Here is a 15,714-nt window from a genome sequence, read left to right on the forward strand (position 1 = left end):
TGAGTCCAGCTTGTGCTTCTTCCAGTCCAGCATTTCTCATGATGTACTCTGCATAGAAGTTAAATAAGCAGGGTGACAACATACAGCCTTGACGCACTCCTTTTCCTGTTTGGAACCAGTCTGTTGTTCCATGTCCAGTTCTAACTGTTGCTTCCTGACCTGCATATAGGTTTCTCAAGAGGCAGGTCAGGTGGTCTGGTATTCCCATCTCTTTCAGAATTTTCCACAGTTGATTGTGATCCACACAGTCAAAGGCTTTGGCATAGTCAATAAAGCAGAAATCAATGTTTTTCTGGAACTCTCTTGCTTTTTCCATGATCCAGCAGATGTTGGCAATTTGATCTCTGGTTCCTCTGCCTTTTCTAAAACCAGCTTGAACATCTGGAAGTTCACGGTTCACATATTGCTGAAGCCTGGCTTGGAGAATTTTGAGCATTATTTTACTAGCGTGTGAGATGAGTGCAATTGTGCAGTAGTTTGAGCATTCTTTGGCATTGCCTTTCTTTGCGATTGGAATGAAAACTGACCTTTTCCAGTCCTGTGGCCACTGCTGAGTTTTCCAAATTTGCTGGCATATTAAGTGCAGCACTTTCACAGCATCATCTTTCAGGATTTGGAATAGCTCAACTGGAATTCCATCACCTCCATAGCTTTGTTCGTGGTGATGCTTTCTAAGGCCCACTTGACTTCACATTCCAGGATGGCTGGCTCTAGGTGAGTGATCACACCATTGTGATTATCTGGACTGTGAAGATCTTTTTTGTACAGTTCTTCTGTGTATTCTTGCCACCTCTTCTTAATATCTTCTGCTTCTGTTAGGTCCATATCATCTGTCCTTTATTGAGCCCATCTTTGCATGAAATGTTCCTTTGGTATCTCTAATTTTCTTGAAGAGATCTCTAGTTTTTCCCATTCTGTTGTTTTCCTCTATTTCTTTGCATTGATCGCTGAGGAAGGCTTTCTTATCTCTTCTTGCTATTCTTTGGAACTCTGCATTCAGATGTTTATATCTTTCCTTTTCTCCTTCGCTTTTCGCTTCTCTTCTTTTTACAGTTTTTTTGTAAGGCCTCCCCAGACAGCCATTTTGCTTTTTTGCATTTCTTTTCCCTGGGGATGGTCTTGATCCCTGTCTCCTGTACAATGTCATGAACCTCAGTCCATAGTTCATCAGACACTCTATCTATCAGATTTAGTCCCTTAAATCTATTTCTCACTTCCACTGTATAATCATAAGGGATTTGATTTAGGGCATACCTGAATGGTCTAGTGGTTTTCCCTACTTTCTTCAATTTCAGTCTGAATTTGGCAATAAGGAGTTCATGATCTGAGCCACAGTCAGCTCCCAGTCTGGTTTTTGCTGACTGTATACAGCTTCTCCATCTTTGGCTGCAAAGAATATAATCAATCTGATTTTGGTGTTGCCCATCTGGTGATGCCCATGTGCAGAGTCTTCTCTTGTGTTGTTGGAAGAGGGTGTTTGCTATGACCAGTGTGTTCTCTTGGCAAAACTCTATTAGCCTTTGCCCTACTTCATTCCGTATTCCAAGGCCAAATTTGCCTGTTACTCCAGGTGTTTTCTTGACTTACTACTTTTGCATTCCAGTCCCCTATAATGAAAAGGACATCTTTTTTGGGTGTTAGTTCTAAAAGGTCTTGTAGGTCTTCATAGAACCGTTCAACTTCAGCTTCTTCAGCGTTTCTGGTTGGGCATAGGCTTGGATTACTGTGATATTGAATGGTTTGCCTTGGAAACGGACAGAGATCATTCTGTTGTTTTTGAGATCGCATCCAAGTACTGCATTTCGGGCTCTTTTGTTGACCATGATGGCTACTCCATTTCTTTTAAGGGATTCCTGCCCACAGTGGTAGATATAATGGTCATCTGAGTTAAATTCACCCATTCCAGTTCGCTGATTCCTAGAATGTCAACGTTCACTCTTGTCATCTCCTGTTTGACCACTTCCAATTTGCCTTGATTCATGGACCTAACATTCCAGGTTCCTATGCAATATTGCTCTTTCTCTGGAAAGAGCTACCAATATTTCCCTGGTAGCTCAGACAGTAAAGCATCTGCCTACAATGCGGGAGACTTGGGTTTAATCCCTGGGTCAGGAAGATCTCCTGGAGAAAGGAATGGCAACCCACTCTAGTATTCTTGCCTCCCCACCTCCCTCCACCCAAAAGAAACATTTTTCTCTTAAAACTGTTCAAAAATCTCCCATTGCTTTAAAGTGAAAATAAAAACATTAATATTACTCGAATACTTTCCACTCATCCTCTGATCTTCTCTAATATCATTTCTCCCTTGCTCTTACTTCCCTAAGCCAATGGCTTGCTTTCAGGTTCTCAAAAGGTGTCATACTGCCCTTTGTTTGCCCACGAACATCTTCTCTGAAAGATTCTACTCAGCTCTCTTCTATTAATGTTTCCATTTAACTCCATATGTTCTTCAGATCTCTGCTTACAGACTTTCTTCATAAATCACCCTCATGCTTTTGGAAGAGGTCGTTGAGAGGATGTGACCGCCTGCATGACCTGTGAGCTGGACTCAAGCATTTGGAGGCTCCTGAACTTCTCATGTTTGGAATGTGCATTCCATCTGCCTCCCCAGTGCTAGACACTGCCCAGGGATATAGCCTTGAGATATTAGTGTGCTGTTGAGACCATCTGAACGGATATGCGACTAAACCTAGTTAGGGCCTCTATATAAAGTTTTAAGATTTGGTAGGCAGGTAAGGAGATGTACTCATCTTACAGACATTCAAGACAAGCCTGGAAAGTAAGTTCCCTTGCTTATTAAATCTGCCGCTACCAATCTGGAGTGCTGTGACTCTTTCTGAGGTCTCTCTTTCCCCTCTGAATAGGGGGGTGGTTTCAGATTACACCGGGGAAGCTCCAGGGGTTGCAAACCACACAGGCTCAAAGGCAGCATTTCTTATTATCTGTTCTTAAACCTCTCTAAACTCTCTCTTAAAATTACTCATCCCTATCTCCAATTATACTTTTGTATGATTATCTGATAAATATCTGTCTCACAGGTAAGCAGTTGTTTACCTGCACTATGATAGAAGGATATGTATTAAATCTTTTGTTAGCACAAAATGTGTGAGATTAATTCCACTAGATTTGGAATAGGAATAATAAATGAACAGATCACTTCTGCCAGGAAAAGAACTTTGCATATCCCTCATTACCGAAACTTCTCTCAAGCAAAGCGCAAGCCCGTTTAGTCAATTAATCTGATCTTAGAAGCAAAATCTATTATTTTAAATGCATCATTTAAATCACTGAAGTTTACAATCTACTCATCTCTTAATTCAACAAATATGTACTGACTATAATTATATACCAGGGACTATACTCAGTATGCCTGGAGAAGGAAATGGCACCCCACTCCAGTACTCTTGCCTGGAAAATCCCATGGACAGAGAAGCCTGGTAGACTACAGTCCATGGGATTGCAAAGAGTCGGACACGACTGAGCGACTTCACTTCACTTATACTCAGTATGAAAGATACAGAAACGAACTTACTCATAGAGACTGGTCTCTGCCATCTTGAAGATTATAAACTAAACTATATTTTCCAAGACAAATTTCACCTAGGCTTATGTAGTTATAATTCCACCTTAATCCTAGTCAAAGGTGAACATATTTCTGATACTCTGACTTAGTACTGATAAACTGTTCATCTATGGGACACTGGTTTTTTTTTATCACGTAAAACAGGCATACGTTGAGATAGTACAAATAACGACCACCATGTTAAAATCAACATCACTGTTAAAGTTATTAGTCTTTAATTCCATTTTTCGAGTCAAAATATTAAGCTAAATTCTAAACAAGCCTAAGGCCAACACATAATATTTTAGTGCATTTCCCGCAAAATCTGTCCAACAGGAAAACCTATAACTAAGAAAAGAGAATATGACAGCTCTTTATATAGCTTTCTCATCTTCAACATAATAATGTTCATACTTACTTTGAGGTTCCCTTGGGCAGTGTTGACAGGCTGTCCATCTTTCAACCATGTAATAGATGGATTCGGAATGCCATTAGCTGTGCACTGCAAGGTGATGGGCTTGTACTTCAGTACAGCTCTCTCAGAAAGACCTGAGGATTTGATTGTTGGAGGAACTAGATTTAAGGGAAAGAGAAGAGAAGGAAGGAAGGAAAGAAGGAAGAAAAAAGAAAGTTGAGGAGGGGACAGAGGGAGAGAGGGAACAAAAACCATAATCAGTAGGCTCAACACTTAAAGATCCAGAACTTGAAAGTTTAAAATTTAGAAAGGAAAAGATGACAAAATAACAAACAACAAAATAAATTCACCCATGCACTTCATATATCATTTTTAGCAATTTTAGAGTTACTTATTTCTGAAGTAGGATCTCTAATTCTCCAAAGAATAAGTAAAGCGTGTTTACAGCAACTGCAATCCATATGTATGTTTGGCTTACAACCTTTTGGTCTGTTTTCCTAATGTATTATGACCTTCCATTTCTCCAGAACTGCCTCATTAAATCAGAGTGTGTTTCCAGTACCCATAATTATACCACATGAATCTGTCCCCAGCAGGGCTGATTAAATCCAGGATGGTAATCTGAGTTAAGCTGGGCTTGCCAGATTTCCTCCCTCAAGAACTGGAACTGACAGTGAGGAACGGGACTGGCTATATTCTATCATGGGATTGAAAAAGTGGGGAAAAAACCAGTCTGCCTGGGAAGAATGAAACTGATGTTCATAGAAACCTCTGCTTGTAGCTTCCAAAGGCTCTCCAGTTTCTTATTCCAGTCCTTCCCTTCCCAAGGACGACTAGCAAATGAGATACATAATACCCTGGCAGAGGTTTGCTGCTGTCATTAATGATTCTAACCCTATTATGCCAGTTCTAAGGATGCAATTATGTGCCCTGGATCCCGCATCATACCTTCAGCCTCCATTTCTGAAAATGACTTTATTCACACTCCCTTCTGTTTTGGCTGAAAGCTTGAATGCTTATAACCCCCATTTACTTGACATTTGCTACCTATCTTTTCTATCTTCTTTGATCTCATTGCTCAGACCCTTGCATGCTGTGTAGAATATACCTCCTACCATTTAAATTCCATCTCAATTCATTCACATGGTTATCAAATGGTTAAATCGTCCGTGTTAGTAAAGTGCCTTAAAATTTTCCATTATTTAACTCAAATTTTCATCCAAATTCACATCCAAATTTGTACTACTTTCCACAATTCAAGATTTATCCAGATTAATGAGTCACAATCTGAATTAGACACTGAAACGATGCATAAATGAATTTTCAGTGAAATGTTCCTGTCCCTTCTTCAGCATACCATGAACAGTTACTTCAAATTCCTTCCTGTGGTCTCCAGCAGTGTTTGTTGCTACACACCGATAAAGGCCTGTGTCTGACACTTGAGCCTGGGCAATAACCAGTTTGTGTCCATTTAGTAAGATCCTGAATCCATCTCTTTCATCAATGAGCTGGCCGTCCTTCAGCCACCTACAGAAACAGAGCAAAAAGAAGTCTGGAGATATACTTTAAATAACTGCATTCCTAAGTCATCAACCAACCACTCTATCTATCTTGGAGAAACTGCATTTACTAATGTATATTGGACTCATATATTTATATATGTGTACACGTATATTTGGGCTTCCCAAGTGGCGCTAGTGGTGAAGAATCCGCCTACCTAATGTAGTAGATATAAGAGACATGGATTCAATCCCTGAGTTGCAAAGACTCCCTGGAGAAAGGCATGGCAACCCACTCCAGTATTCATGCCTGGAGAATCCCATGGACAGAGGAGCCTGGCGGGCTACAGTACTTAGGGTCGCAAAGAGTCAGATACAACTGAAGTGACTTAGCACAACACAGAAGAGCATGATATATATATTCTCAATTATGTACTTGCCTAATTTCCCATTTGCTCATTCTAGGAAATAAACTGCAAATCAGGAAAAGAAAAAGTTTAAAAAGAAGTTGGCATATTGCAGGAAACCAAAGAACTATGTGTACAGGTCTTCATTTTTCTATTAATGCCAGGCTACAGAAAGAGGCAAATGCTCCTACCTGTCTCTCACTTCCAATGTTTAGATAACATTAACCAGCAAAACACACACAATCCTAAAACATTTGTAAAACAAAACTCTAAAATCATATGGTATCTTATAAGTTTTAGTTTATCATGAGTTATCACTTTCCATTTAGTCTATAGTCATGTGTGTGTGCTTAGTCACTCAGTCACGTCCAACTCTGCGACCCCATGGGCTGTAGCCCACCAGGCTCCTCTGTCCGTGGGATTCTCCAGGTAAGAATACTGGAGTGGGTTGCCATTTCCTCCTCCAGGGGATCTTCCCAACCCAGGGATCGAACCCAGGTCTCCCTCATTGCAAGCAGATTCTTTACTGTCTGAGGCACTAGAGAAGCCCATTATCACGTGTGGAGCTATTTTATTTCAACAACTAGTTGAGCATCTGTTGTTTGCATATCCCATATCACCTTGGAAATGAAAAGTAAGTATTCAAGAAATACTTTGTGAATGAAGGAATGAGAAAAAAAAATTGGTAGTCATATATTCATGTTAAGTTCCTCTATTTCCCTAATATTTCTGGTACACTGTTCTAAATTTAGTTGTTCATTAAACATCTCAGTGCTTCAAGAAGATCTGACAGATAGTGCTTAATATTCTGTTTCTATGAACTAAAAATGTAATTTTTAAGAGCGTATAATGAATCCCTCTAATGGAGCAGATTTATGGGCCCTGTGAGTATCAGATAAAAGTTACCTTGCATTGAGTTAGCCAAAAAGCTGATTCAGCTTTCTTCTGCCAAATGAATCTTTGGCCAACTCAATTAGAGAATACATCTTAATAAAAGAGGTATATAATCAGTATACCTTTATACAATCACTTTTTAGTGACATAGAACCTCTTTCAAAATAGCTCTAAAACTCTCAAATAAAAAAGTGGGAGGTATTTAGAAGACATACCAAAGCCCTTACATGATAGTTGGTGGAGGAGAACCTGTCACTTGACAATCTAGTTCCAGCAAGTTATTGACCATTACAATGAAGTAAGACGTTTCATCTCCTCCTTCTATAGCTGGTGGCACTAGAAAAAAAGAGGGATGAAACATACAAAGAAATGTATACAAGAGAAAATATAGTATCCCATTAAGCAATAACACTAAGTTGTTCTTTAGAAGGCTGTTAAGTATCACAGTCATTTGGTACATGAAGGATACTTGAAATGGACTCTGAGATACATTTTACAATATGCATTTGCCAGGGTCAATAAATATACTTTTGACACACTGTGAATTTTTCTCAGCTGATCTAGCACTATGGCACTGCAGATGCTATGAGAACATAGTTGATTCATATCTTATGTTGTTTATTGTCATAAGAATAAGATAAGGGAACCTCAAAAATTGGGCCTGCATTGAAAGTTTCAATTCATAAAGAAAGAGAGACTCAAGCTACATGATGACTTCCCAAGGTCCACAGACTGTTTCTTGTTTAGCAGTGTTCATGACATGTTGTCACTCAATGCACAGATCCTGTCACAGATGTAAAAATGTTACTCATGGTCACAGTGAGAGACTGTGCTGTCACTCACTGCAGTCAGATATTGTCACAGATGTAAAAATGCATCTATATATTTAAAAGTGTACCTATCAGAATAAGTGGAAGATTTAGGTGGGTTTTTAGATCTTGGGACTCTGGTGGTCAATCCACCATTCAGTAATATGTAGTCCAGAGCTGAAGAGATAACTAAACCTTCTCTAAGACTGTTTGATTATTTCACGAACACAAAAGCATTTCATAAACAAGGCAGGTTGTGCTATGAATATGAGAATACAGGGGGTGGCCTTCTCATTTACCTAAGACATCAACTTCGTATTTGATTTCCTTTTCTCCTGCCACACTCGTAGCCACACATATATACTGTCCCCTATCGACTTCTAGGGCACTTGTGATTTCTAGTTTCTTCCCACCAGCTTCTATGCGGATGTTGTCACTGGCTTTCACAGGTACACCGTCTTTCAACCAGGTTAAAACTGGAGGAGGGTTGCCAGCAGCTTTACACTCCAGGGTCAGTGAATGAGCAACTTTCACTTGCTTATTCAGAGGCTCAGCCAGGTCACCTTCAATCACTGGAGGAACTAGAGGCAGAAAAAAGCAATATTTCAGGCAATTCTTTGGAATCCTAATGAAATAAAGGGGATTTTTCTTTTCACTCACACAGGTTGACTATAGGAACTATAGTCAAACTATAGTCATGTCCCTCCCCCACTAAGCTACTGAGGAAAGAATTTCTTGGTTCTGCTTACCTACTGTTCTAAATATTGTGGGTTACTCTATACCATGTCTGGTTTACAAAGGACAAACTAGAGAGAATGATCTTAGTCCTAAGAACTACTTTACCTTCTCCATAAAAATCAAATGGTCTAGATTCCTAGGAGCCAAAGGCAAATGATTGACTGAATGAATGATCACTTCTTACTAACCTTAGTTTCTTAAAACTTTTTTCCAAATCATGGGACAAATTCTTCCAATTTCAATCCATGAATATAGAAGACAACACAAACCAGCAGGGATTTATCAGTGAACAAACTGGATGTCGGTGTATTAGGAAGCATAGGCAGAAAGCACATAATAAAAACATACATGTTTTCCTTACCATAGACGTCCACATGGAATGATTTTTCAGCAGTTCCAGCAACATTGGTTACTAGACACTTATATGCTGCTGAATCAGAGACCTGTGCTCGAGGAATATGAAGAAATTGTCCTTTTTCAACATAAAGTGCTTGTGAGCTGGATATGACTGGCTGGCCATCCTTATACCAAGTAATAGCAGGCATCGGAAGTCCTCGTGTTTCACATTCCAGTTTAATTATGCTGTTGATCAAAGCTGACACTTCTGTGGTGACATTCCCTCCTTTAATACTAGGTGGAACTACAAAGGATTTCAGAACACAAACAAGCCTTCTAAGTTTTAGCATCTGCATAAAAGTCTCAAATGAATGCTCCAGATGTTTAAATAATGCAGTAAAATAAATATGAATTAAAGACAATTAGGAAGTCTGTGATTTATCTACCAATAATTAGTTGCCTGGGGATTCCCTGGTGGCTCAGTGGTAAAGAACCTGCCTGCAAATGCAGGAGATGCAGGATCCATCCCTGAGTCTGGAAGATCCCCTGGAGTAGGAAATGGCAACTCACTCCAGTAGTCTTGCCTGGAGAATCCCATGGACAGAGCAGCCTGGCGGGCTACAGTCCAGGAGGTTGCAAAGAGTCAGATACAACTTAGCAACTAAATGATAATAACAACAATCAGTTGCCTGTCTTGTCAAAACAATCTTCATCACCCTCCTTTTGGGAGTCAGATTTCAGTAAAAGTAGAAACTCAGTTTTCATTTCAGGGGTTCATTTAAGTCCAATAGATCATGTTACTGTAACTAAGACAGTCATGTTTAACAAACAAAGCAGAACAAAAATAAATCCCACTTAAAGTAAATACAGTAAGTTTGAAATCAGGCCAAGAGAGCAAAAATGTCAGATGAGGTACAACTGCATGCCCTTTCCCCTGGAAATACAAAAGGTCTAAGTGCTTTTAGAACCCAGCTACTGGTAAGAACTGTAGAATCTAACTTTTGCTTACTTATTTTTTTTTTTTTCTTTTCGAACCACAGAGAGTTCATTCACTAAACTATATTCATCTAATTGGTTGCATGTGTATCTTCCATAATTCAGCAGCCACATGCCTGGCCTCTCACACCACATGAGGACTGTGCTGCTGGAAAAACAACGCCACTGGCTCAAGCCCTGCTATATACTCTGAACACAATCATGTCAAGATTCTGCTATCATTCCAAAAGTTTAAGAGAAATCAAATGGCATGTGCCTGAATTTGAGTGTCTTATTTTTTCTACATAAACTTTTATGGTAGAATATTTTTCTTATGGGACGAAAGTTATGAGTTTTGGAAGCACAATCACAGAGGTAGAGTGCCATTCTCATCAACTGTATCAAGGGTACACACCATCAATATGCCATCAATATGCCATCAGTGATATGGCATATCACCGATGATGTTGACCTTCATCATCTGGTTTAGGTAGAGTTTGCTATGTTTCTCCACTGGAAAGTTAAGTCTCTTTGCCCTTTGGAAAAGAATCACTCTTCCCAGCCCACAGGTATTGGGTGGGGAGCTATGTTCTACTTCCTTGAGAGGGGGAGACTACCTACATAATTTTTTTGGAATTCTCTGTATGGGAGATTTGTCTCTCATCCCCACTTTATCTATTTCTATCAATATAGACTCATGGAGACTTATTATACTTTGAGTAAAATCCAACACTACATTATTTTATTGTTCAAATTTTTCCAGTTATGGCCACTGAGAACAATTCCAATTGACCCTACCTAAGCCCCTTTGACACACATCACATTATTTTAGTACTTTCTTGTTTCCTGCTCCTACTACAGGCTCCAGGCTCATCTATATTTTCCCTGCCACAGCCCTAGAAGTAACTATTTCTCCTAGAAGCTCTGGTTCTTTTTAGCGGAAAAGAATATTAGAAAACAATATCTGAATCTATGTGAAATTCCTTAATGTTTTCTGGTAATTGTTCTTAGAACCAGTTTATAGTGACAAACATTCACATACACATTTTTTCTCACACATAAATGAAGGCAAGATCTAGTATCCAGGCATCCCTCGTTTGATTGCACTTTGACTTACCGTCCTTTGCAGACATTGTATTTTTCACAAACTGAAGGTCTGTGGCAACCCTGCATTGAGTAAGTGTACTGGTACTATTTTTCCAAAAGCATTTGCTTACTTGCCATCTCCATCACATTTTGGTAGTTCTATCAGTGTTTCAAGCCTTTTCATTTTTATTATATTTGTTGTGGAGAGCTTTGATCAGTGATTTTAATGTGACTACTATAACTTGCTAAAGACTCAGATGATAGTATTTTTTAGCAATAAACTATTTTTTAAAATTAAGTTTTAAGACATAATACTTTTGTACATCTAATAGACAGGGAAACTAAAAAAAAAAAGTGTGTGACTCACTTTATTGCCATATTTATTGTGGTGGTCTGGAACCAAACATGCAATATCTCAGATGTATTCCTGCACTGTGAGGTGAATTTGATGGTAGAAGAATTTTTCTATAAAGTAATTTACTATACAGATCAGGGCAGCAGCTCACAAGCCAAGCATGGAGATGCTGAACCAAGTGTAGATTTTACATTTTTAAACAACTGGAAAAAAAGCAAAATAATAATATTTTGTGACATGTAAAAATTATATGAAATTCCAACTTCAATGCCCATTAAGTTTTATTGGAATAGTCATGTTCATTTGCTTGGGTACTGTCTATGGCTACTTTTACTTCTACAACGACCAAGTTAAATTATTGCAATAAATACCAAATATGGTGCTCTCACTGCTTCTCACTGTTGTTCAGCTCACCATAAATTTCAGTGACACAGTTATAACCCAATAGCATTTGAAGTGCCACAAATATCACCATACCATGATATTTTATTTTATCTTTATTACCAGTGCATATGCCTTACATCAAAACATTGAAAATAAAAGAGAGAAAAATGGGCTTTTACAATTATGTAAAGTTTAAAAATAAAATAAAATTTAAAAAAAAAATGTAACATTTTTAAAGCGCAGCACATTGTAGATTATTCTGTTCTTAAGTTCAATGGAAAAGCACTCAATTTATTTTTTAATAACAGTATAGCTGTTTTGAAAAAATATAGTGTTATTAAAATCAGTGTATACTAACTTTACAAGACTAAGCAGTCATCACAATATTTCCCACTCAAAGAAAGATAACAGATAAATTAATTAAAAAAATGGAATGTTTCCTTAAGCAGAATTTCTTCACAAAGATAAAAAGTCAAAATGAGCCTATAATTTAAGCTTCTTAGTGGCTCATTTGTTAGCCAAGGAAGGAAAGCCTTTAATTTAAGAGTGATTTAAGTATAATAAATCAAGAATGATTGCATTAGCAAAGAACTGTGTCTAATCAGTTTGTTTAAGACTATTAGATTTTCCATAGGAATAATTGCTTGAAGAGTTGAGAACGTTGACAACATTAATAATTTTATTTAAAGGGACTTTTCTGAACAATATTCTTGGCTCTTAACACATTGACAGATGTTGTTGATACTGCTTCGTTGTCTTTTATTTGATGAGTCAATGCCATGTTTGAATATACTGAAGAATTGGCCCCTAAGAATAGCCTGCATGGAACTGCAGATAAAAATAGTTTCAAAGAAGTTGAAAAAACATTAATTGATTACAGTCTGAAGTGGAATCTGTTAAGATGTGCTATAACTGACAGTGATAAAAAATACCATTAGTTTAGAGAAATTTACTAAGGTTATTAGAGAAATTTACAAGGCTTATTAAAATGTAAGGTTTTAAAAGTCTATCTTTATTCTTTGTAGTATTAATCAGCAAGCACTTGTGTAAAACATTCATGAGTTATTGAGCCAGTACTGTCCTTGGTGTATCTTACTCGCTCTTATGAACTTAAATACCATCAGTTCCATGAATTTTTGTCAGAATTAAAAGGTGAATATACTGAATTATCCTAACTTATAGCAGTTTAATGTCTTAATGGTGGAAAAGTTACATTTTAATTTTTTGAGCTTAGTACTAAGACTGAATTTTCTTTGAATGAGAATTGTTCTCAAACACCATTATTGCCTGTTGAATGGCTGTGGAACTTAGTTTTACTACAAACGTGACAATGTTTCTTAATAAATTCAACCTAAAATTATCCAACAAAATCAGCTCTTAAATATAAAATCTATATTGCTGATAGTCATTCTGTTGTTTGAATCATAAGTAATCACAAGTGGCTCTATGAATTTTCCACTCTGTCAAACAAAACTTAGATCTTGATTTCCCTACAAATTTGCAATGAATATATCTTCTGAACTCAACATTCAGTTTCAATAACATTTGTCAGACTTTGATGCAAATGCAGAATAACCTTCCACATTTAAAGTTCATATACCTCTGAAAACGAGGTCCTTCCATCTAACCCTCAATTGTAATTGATTAGCTGGTTAGCAGAATAGGAGGGTGAAAGTCAAATATTGAGAGAATATAACAGAATTCTACAAATGCCTTTCAAGTAATGAATATAATCAATTAAATCATGTTTGTGAAATGACATTAGTATTTGAATATCTATTTCCATGAAAAGACATTTTCAAAGACGAAATACATAAAATCTCATTAAAGTATTAACAGATGAACATCTGAATTCAACTTTGGTGATAGTAATCATTAACTTTGAACTCTCATTAAAATGTTATCCTTCCAAAGGAACTCCATTCTCTTTAGTAGACTTGTATTACAACATATTTTACAATTTTTATAATTACCAGACAGAATACCAAACAATTGGTAGATATTTATTTCTATTTTTTATGTAAATACCTACATAATATCATTGATTTTCTCACAGTCTGAAAAACCTAAAATATTTTCCAACTTTGTTGTTGTTCAGTCGCTCAGTTGTGTCTGACTGCAACCCCGTGGACTGCAGCACGCCAGGCCTCCTTGTCCCTCACTATCTCCTGGAGTTTGCCCAAGTTCATGTCCACTGAGTCACTGATGCTATATAAAGATCTCATCCTCTGCTGCCCTCTTCTCCTTTTGCCTTCTATCTTTCCCAGCATCAGGCTCTTTTCCAATGAGTCAGCTGTTCATATCAGGTGGCCAAAGTATTGGAGCTCAGTCTTTCCAATGAGTATCCAGGGTTGATCGATTTCCTTTAGGACTGACTGGTTCAAACTCCCTGCAGTCCAAGGGACTCTTAAGAGTCTTCTCTAGCACCACAATTTGAAAGCATCAATTCTTCAGTGCTCAGCCTTCTTTATGGTCCAACTCTCACAACCATACATGACTACTGAAAAGAATATAGCTTTGACTATATGGACCATTGTTGGCAAAGTAACGTCTTTGCTTGTAATTCATTCGGCTTGGCATTTTGCATGATGTACTTTGCATATAAGTAAAATAAACAAGGTGACAATTTACAGCCTTGACATAATCCTTTCCCAGTTTTGAACCAGTTAGTTGTTATAAATAAGGTTCTAACTATTGCTTCTTGACCTGCATATAGATTTCTCACGAGGCAGGTAAGGTGGTCTGGTATTCCCATCTCTTTAAGAATTTTCCACAGTTCGCTGTGATCCACACAGTCAAAGGCTTTAGCATAGTTGATGAAGCAGATGTAGATATTTCTCTGGAATTTCCTTGCTTTCTCTATGATCCAACGAATGTTGGCAATTTGATCTCGAGTTTCTCTGCCTTTTCTAAACCCAGCTGGTACATCTAGACGTTCTCAATTCAAGTAATGCTTAGGCCCAGCTTGAGGGATTTTGAGCATAATCCTACTAGCATGGAAAATGAATGCAATTGCATGGTAGTATGAAGATTCTTTAGCACTGCTCTTCTTTGCTATTGGGATGAAAACTGACCTTTTCCAGTCCTGTGGCCATTGCTGAGTTTTCCAAATTTGCTGGAATATGGAATGCAAAAGTTTAACAGCATCATCTTTTAGGATTTGAAACAGCTCAGCTGGAATTCCATCACCCCTCACTAGCTTTGTTCATAGTGATGTTTCCTAAGGCCCACTTGACTTCACACTCCAGGATGTCTGGCTCTAGGTGAGTGACCATATCATCATGGTTATCCCAGTCATTAAGACTTTTTTTTTGTATAGTTCTTCTGTGCATTCTTGCCAGCTCTTCTTAATCGCTTCTGCCTCTGATAGGTCCTTACTGTTTCTATCATTTGTTGTGCACATTCTTACATGAAATTTTCTTGGAGAGATGTCTAGTCTTTGCCATTCTGTTGTTTTTCTCTATTTCTTTGCACCGTTTATTGAAGAGGACCTTCTTATCTCTCCTTGAAATTCTTTGGAACTCTGCGTTCATTGAGTTGCATATATCTTTCCCCTTTTCCCTTGCTTTTTAGCTTCTCTTATTTCCTCAGCTATTTGTAAAGCCTCCTCAGACAACCACTTTGCCTTCTTACATTTCTTTTTCTTGGGATGGTTTTGGTCACTGCCTCTTGTACAATGTTACGAAACTCTGTCCGTAGTTCTTCAGGCATTCTGTCTATCATATTTAATTCTTTGAATCTAATCATCAATAGGTAAATCTACCTATTTACCATCTTGCCCTTTATAAAAAAGGTTTGTCAAGTTCTGCTATAAATAATTAGTTAATATAAATTCAAGCTACCATTTTTAAATCTTAAGAAAGAATATTTACTCAGACTTTAAATTTTAATTTCAGCCTATTGACATTAATCTGGAAATGCATATCAATTTTATGGCTCAAATTGTCTAAATAAACTGGCTAGCCTAATTAGTTGGATGATACCTTAATGAAGTCAAGAACATAGGTTCAAACAACCCCTTACCCTCCATGAATGTTTTACAAAGGAATATCACTTGTACTGAAAAGGGTTTGTTTAAAAAGTTTTTATTTATGAATTGAGAAAAATTACTCAAAAAACATTTCTAGCTGACAGCAGAACAATATACCATCTACTGTTTAAATTTCCCAGATAAATATTTCTTCCTGCTTCAATTTAATTCACATATACTTTTCTGAGTCCTGTACTTCTGTTTGGAATCCATTGTACATTAAA

At 37.5% G+C, this 15,714-nt stretch overlaps 1 protein-coding gene across 4 annotated transcripts in view; it reads right to left on the reverse strand.

Moving 5' to 3' along the window:
* HMCN1 (hemicentin 1) overlaps positions 1-15,714 on the reverse strand; it is a 538,357-nt gene that overhangs the window by 213,175 nt on the left and 309,468 nt on the right. For all 4 annotated transcript variants that reach the window (XM_070384783.1, XM_070384782.1, XM_070384784.1 and 1 more), the window contains 5 exons: positions 8,686-8,964; positions 7,886-8,167; positions 7,005-7,113; positions 5,335-5,504; positions 3,981-4,135 (listed from right to left, as the gene is read on the reverse strand). In XM_070384783.1, coding sequence (XP_070240884.1) covers positions 3,981-4,135; positions 5,335-5,504; positions 7,005-7,113; positions 7,886-8,167; positions 8,686-8,964 — 995 coding nt within the window. The remainder of the gene's footprint in view (positions 1-3,980; positions 4,136-5,334; positions 5,505-7,004; positions 7,114-7,885; positions 8,168-8,685; positions 8,965-15,714) is intronic.

Source organism: Bos mutus, chromosome 16 (genome assembly GCF_027580195.1).
Source record: "Bos mutus isolate GX-2022 chromosome 16, NWIPB_WYAK_1.1, whole genome shotgun sequence".
NCBI classification, from domain to species: domain Eukaryota; kingdom Metazoa; phylum Chordata; class Mammalia; order Artiodactyla; family Bovidae; genus Bos; species Bos mutus.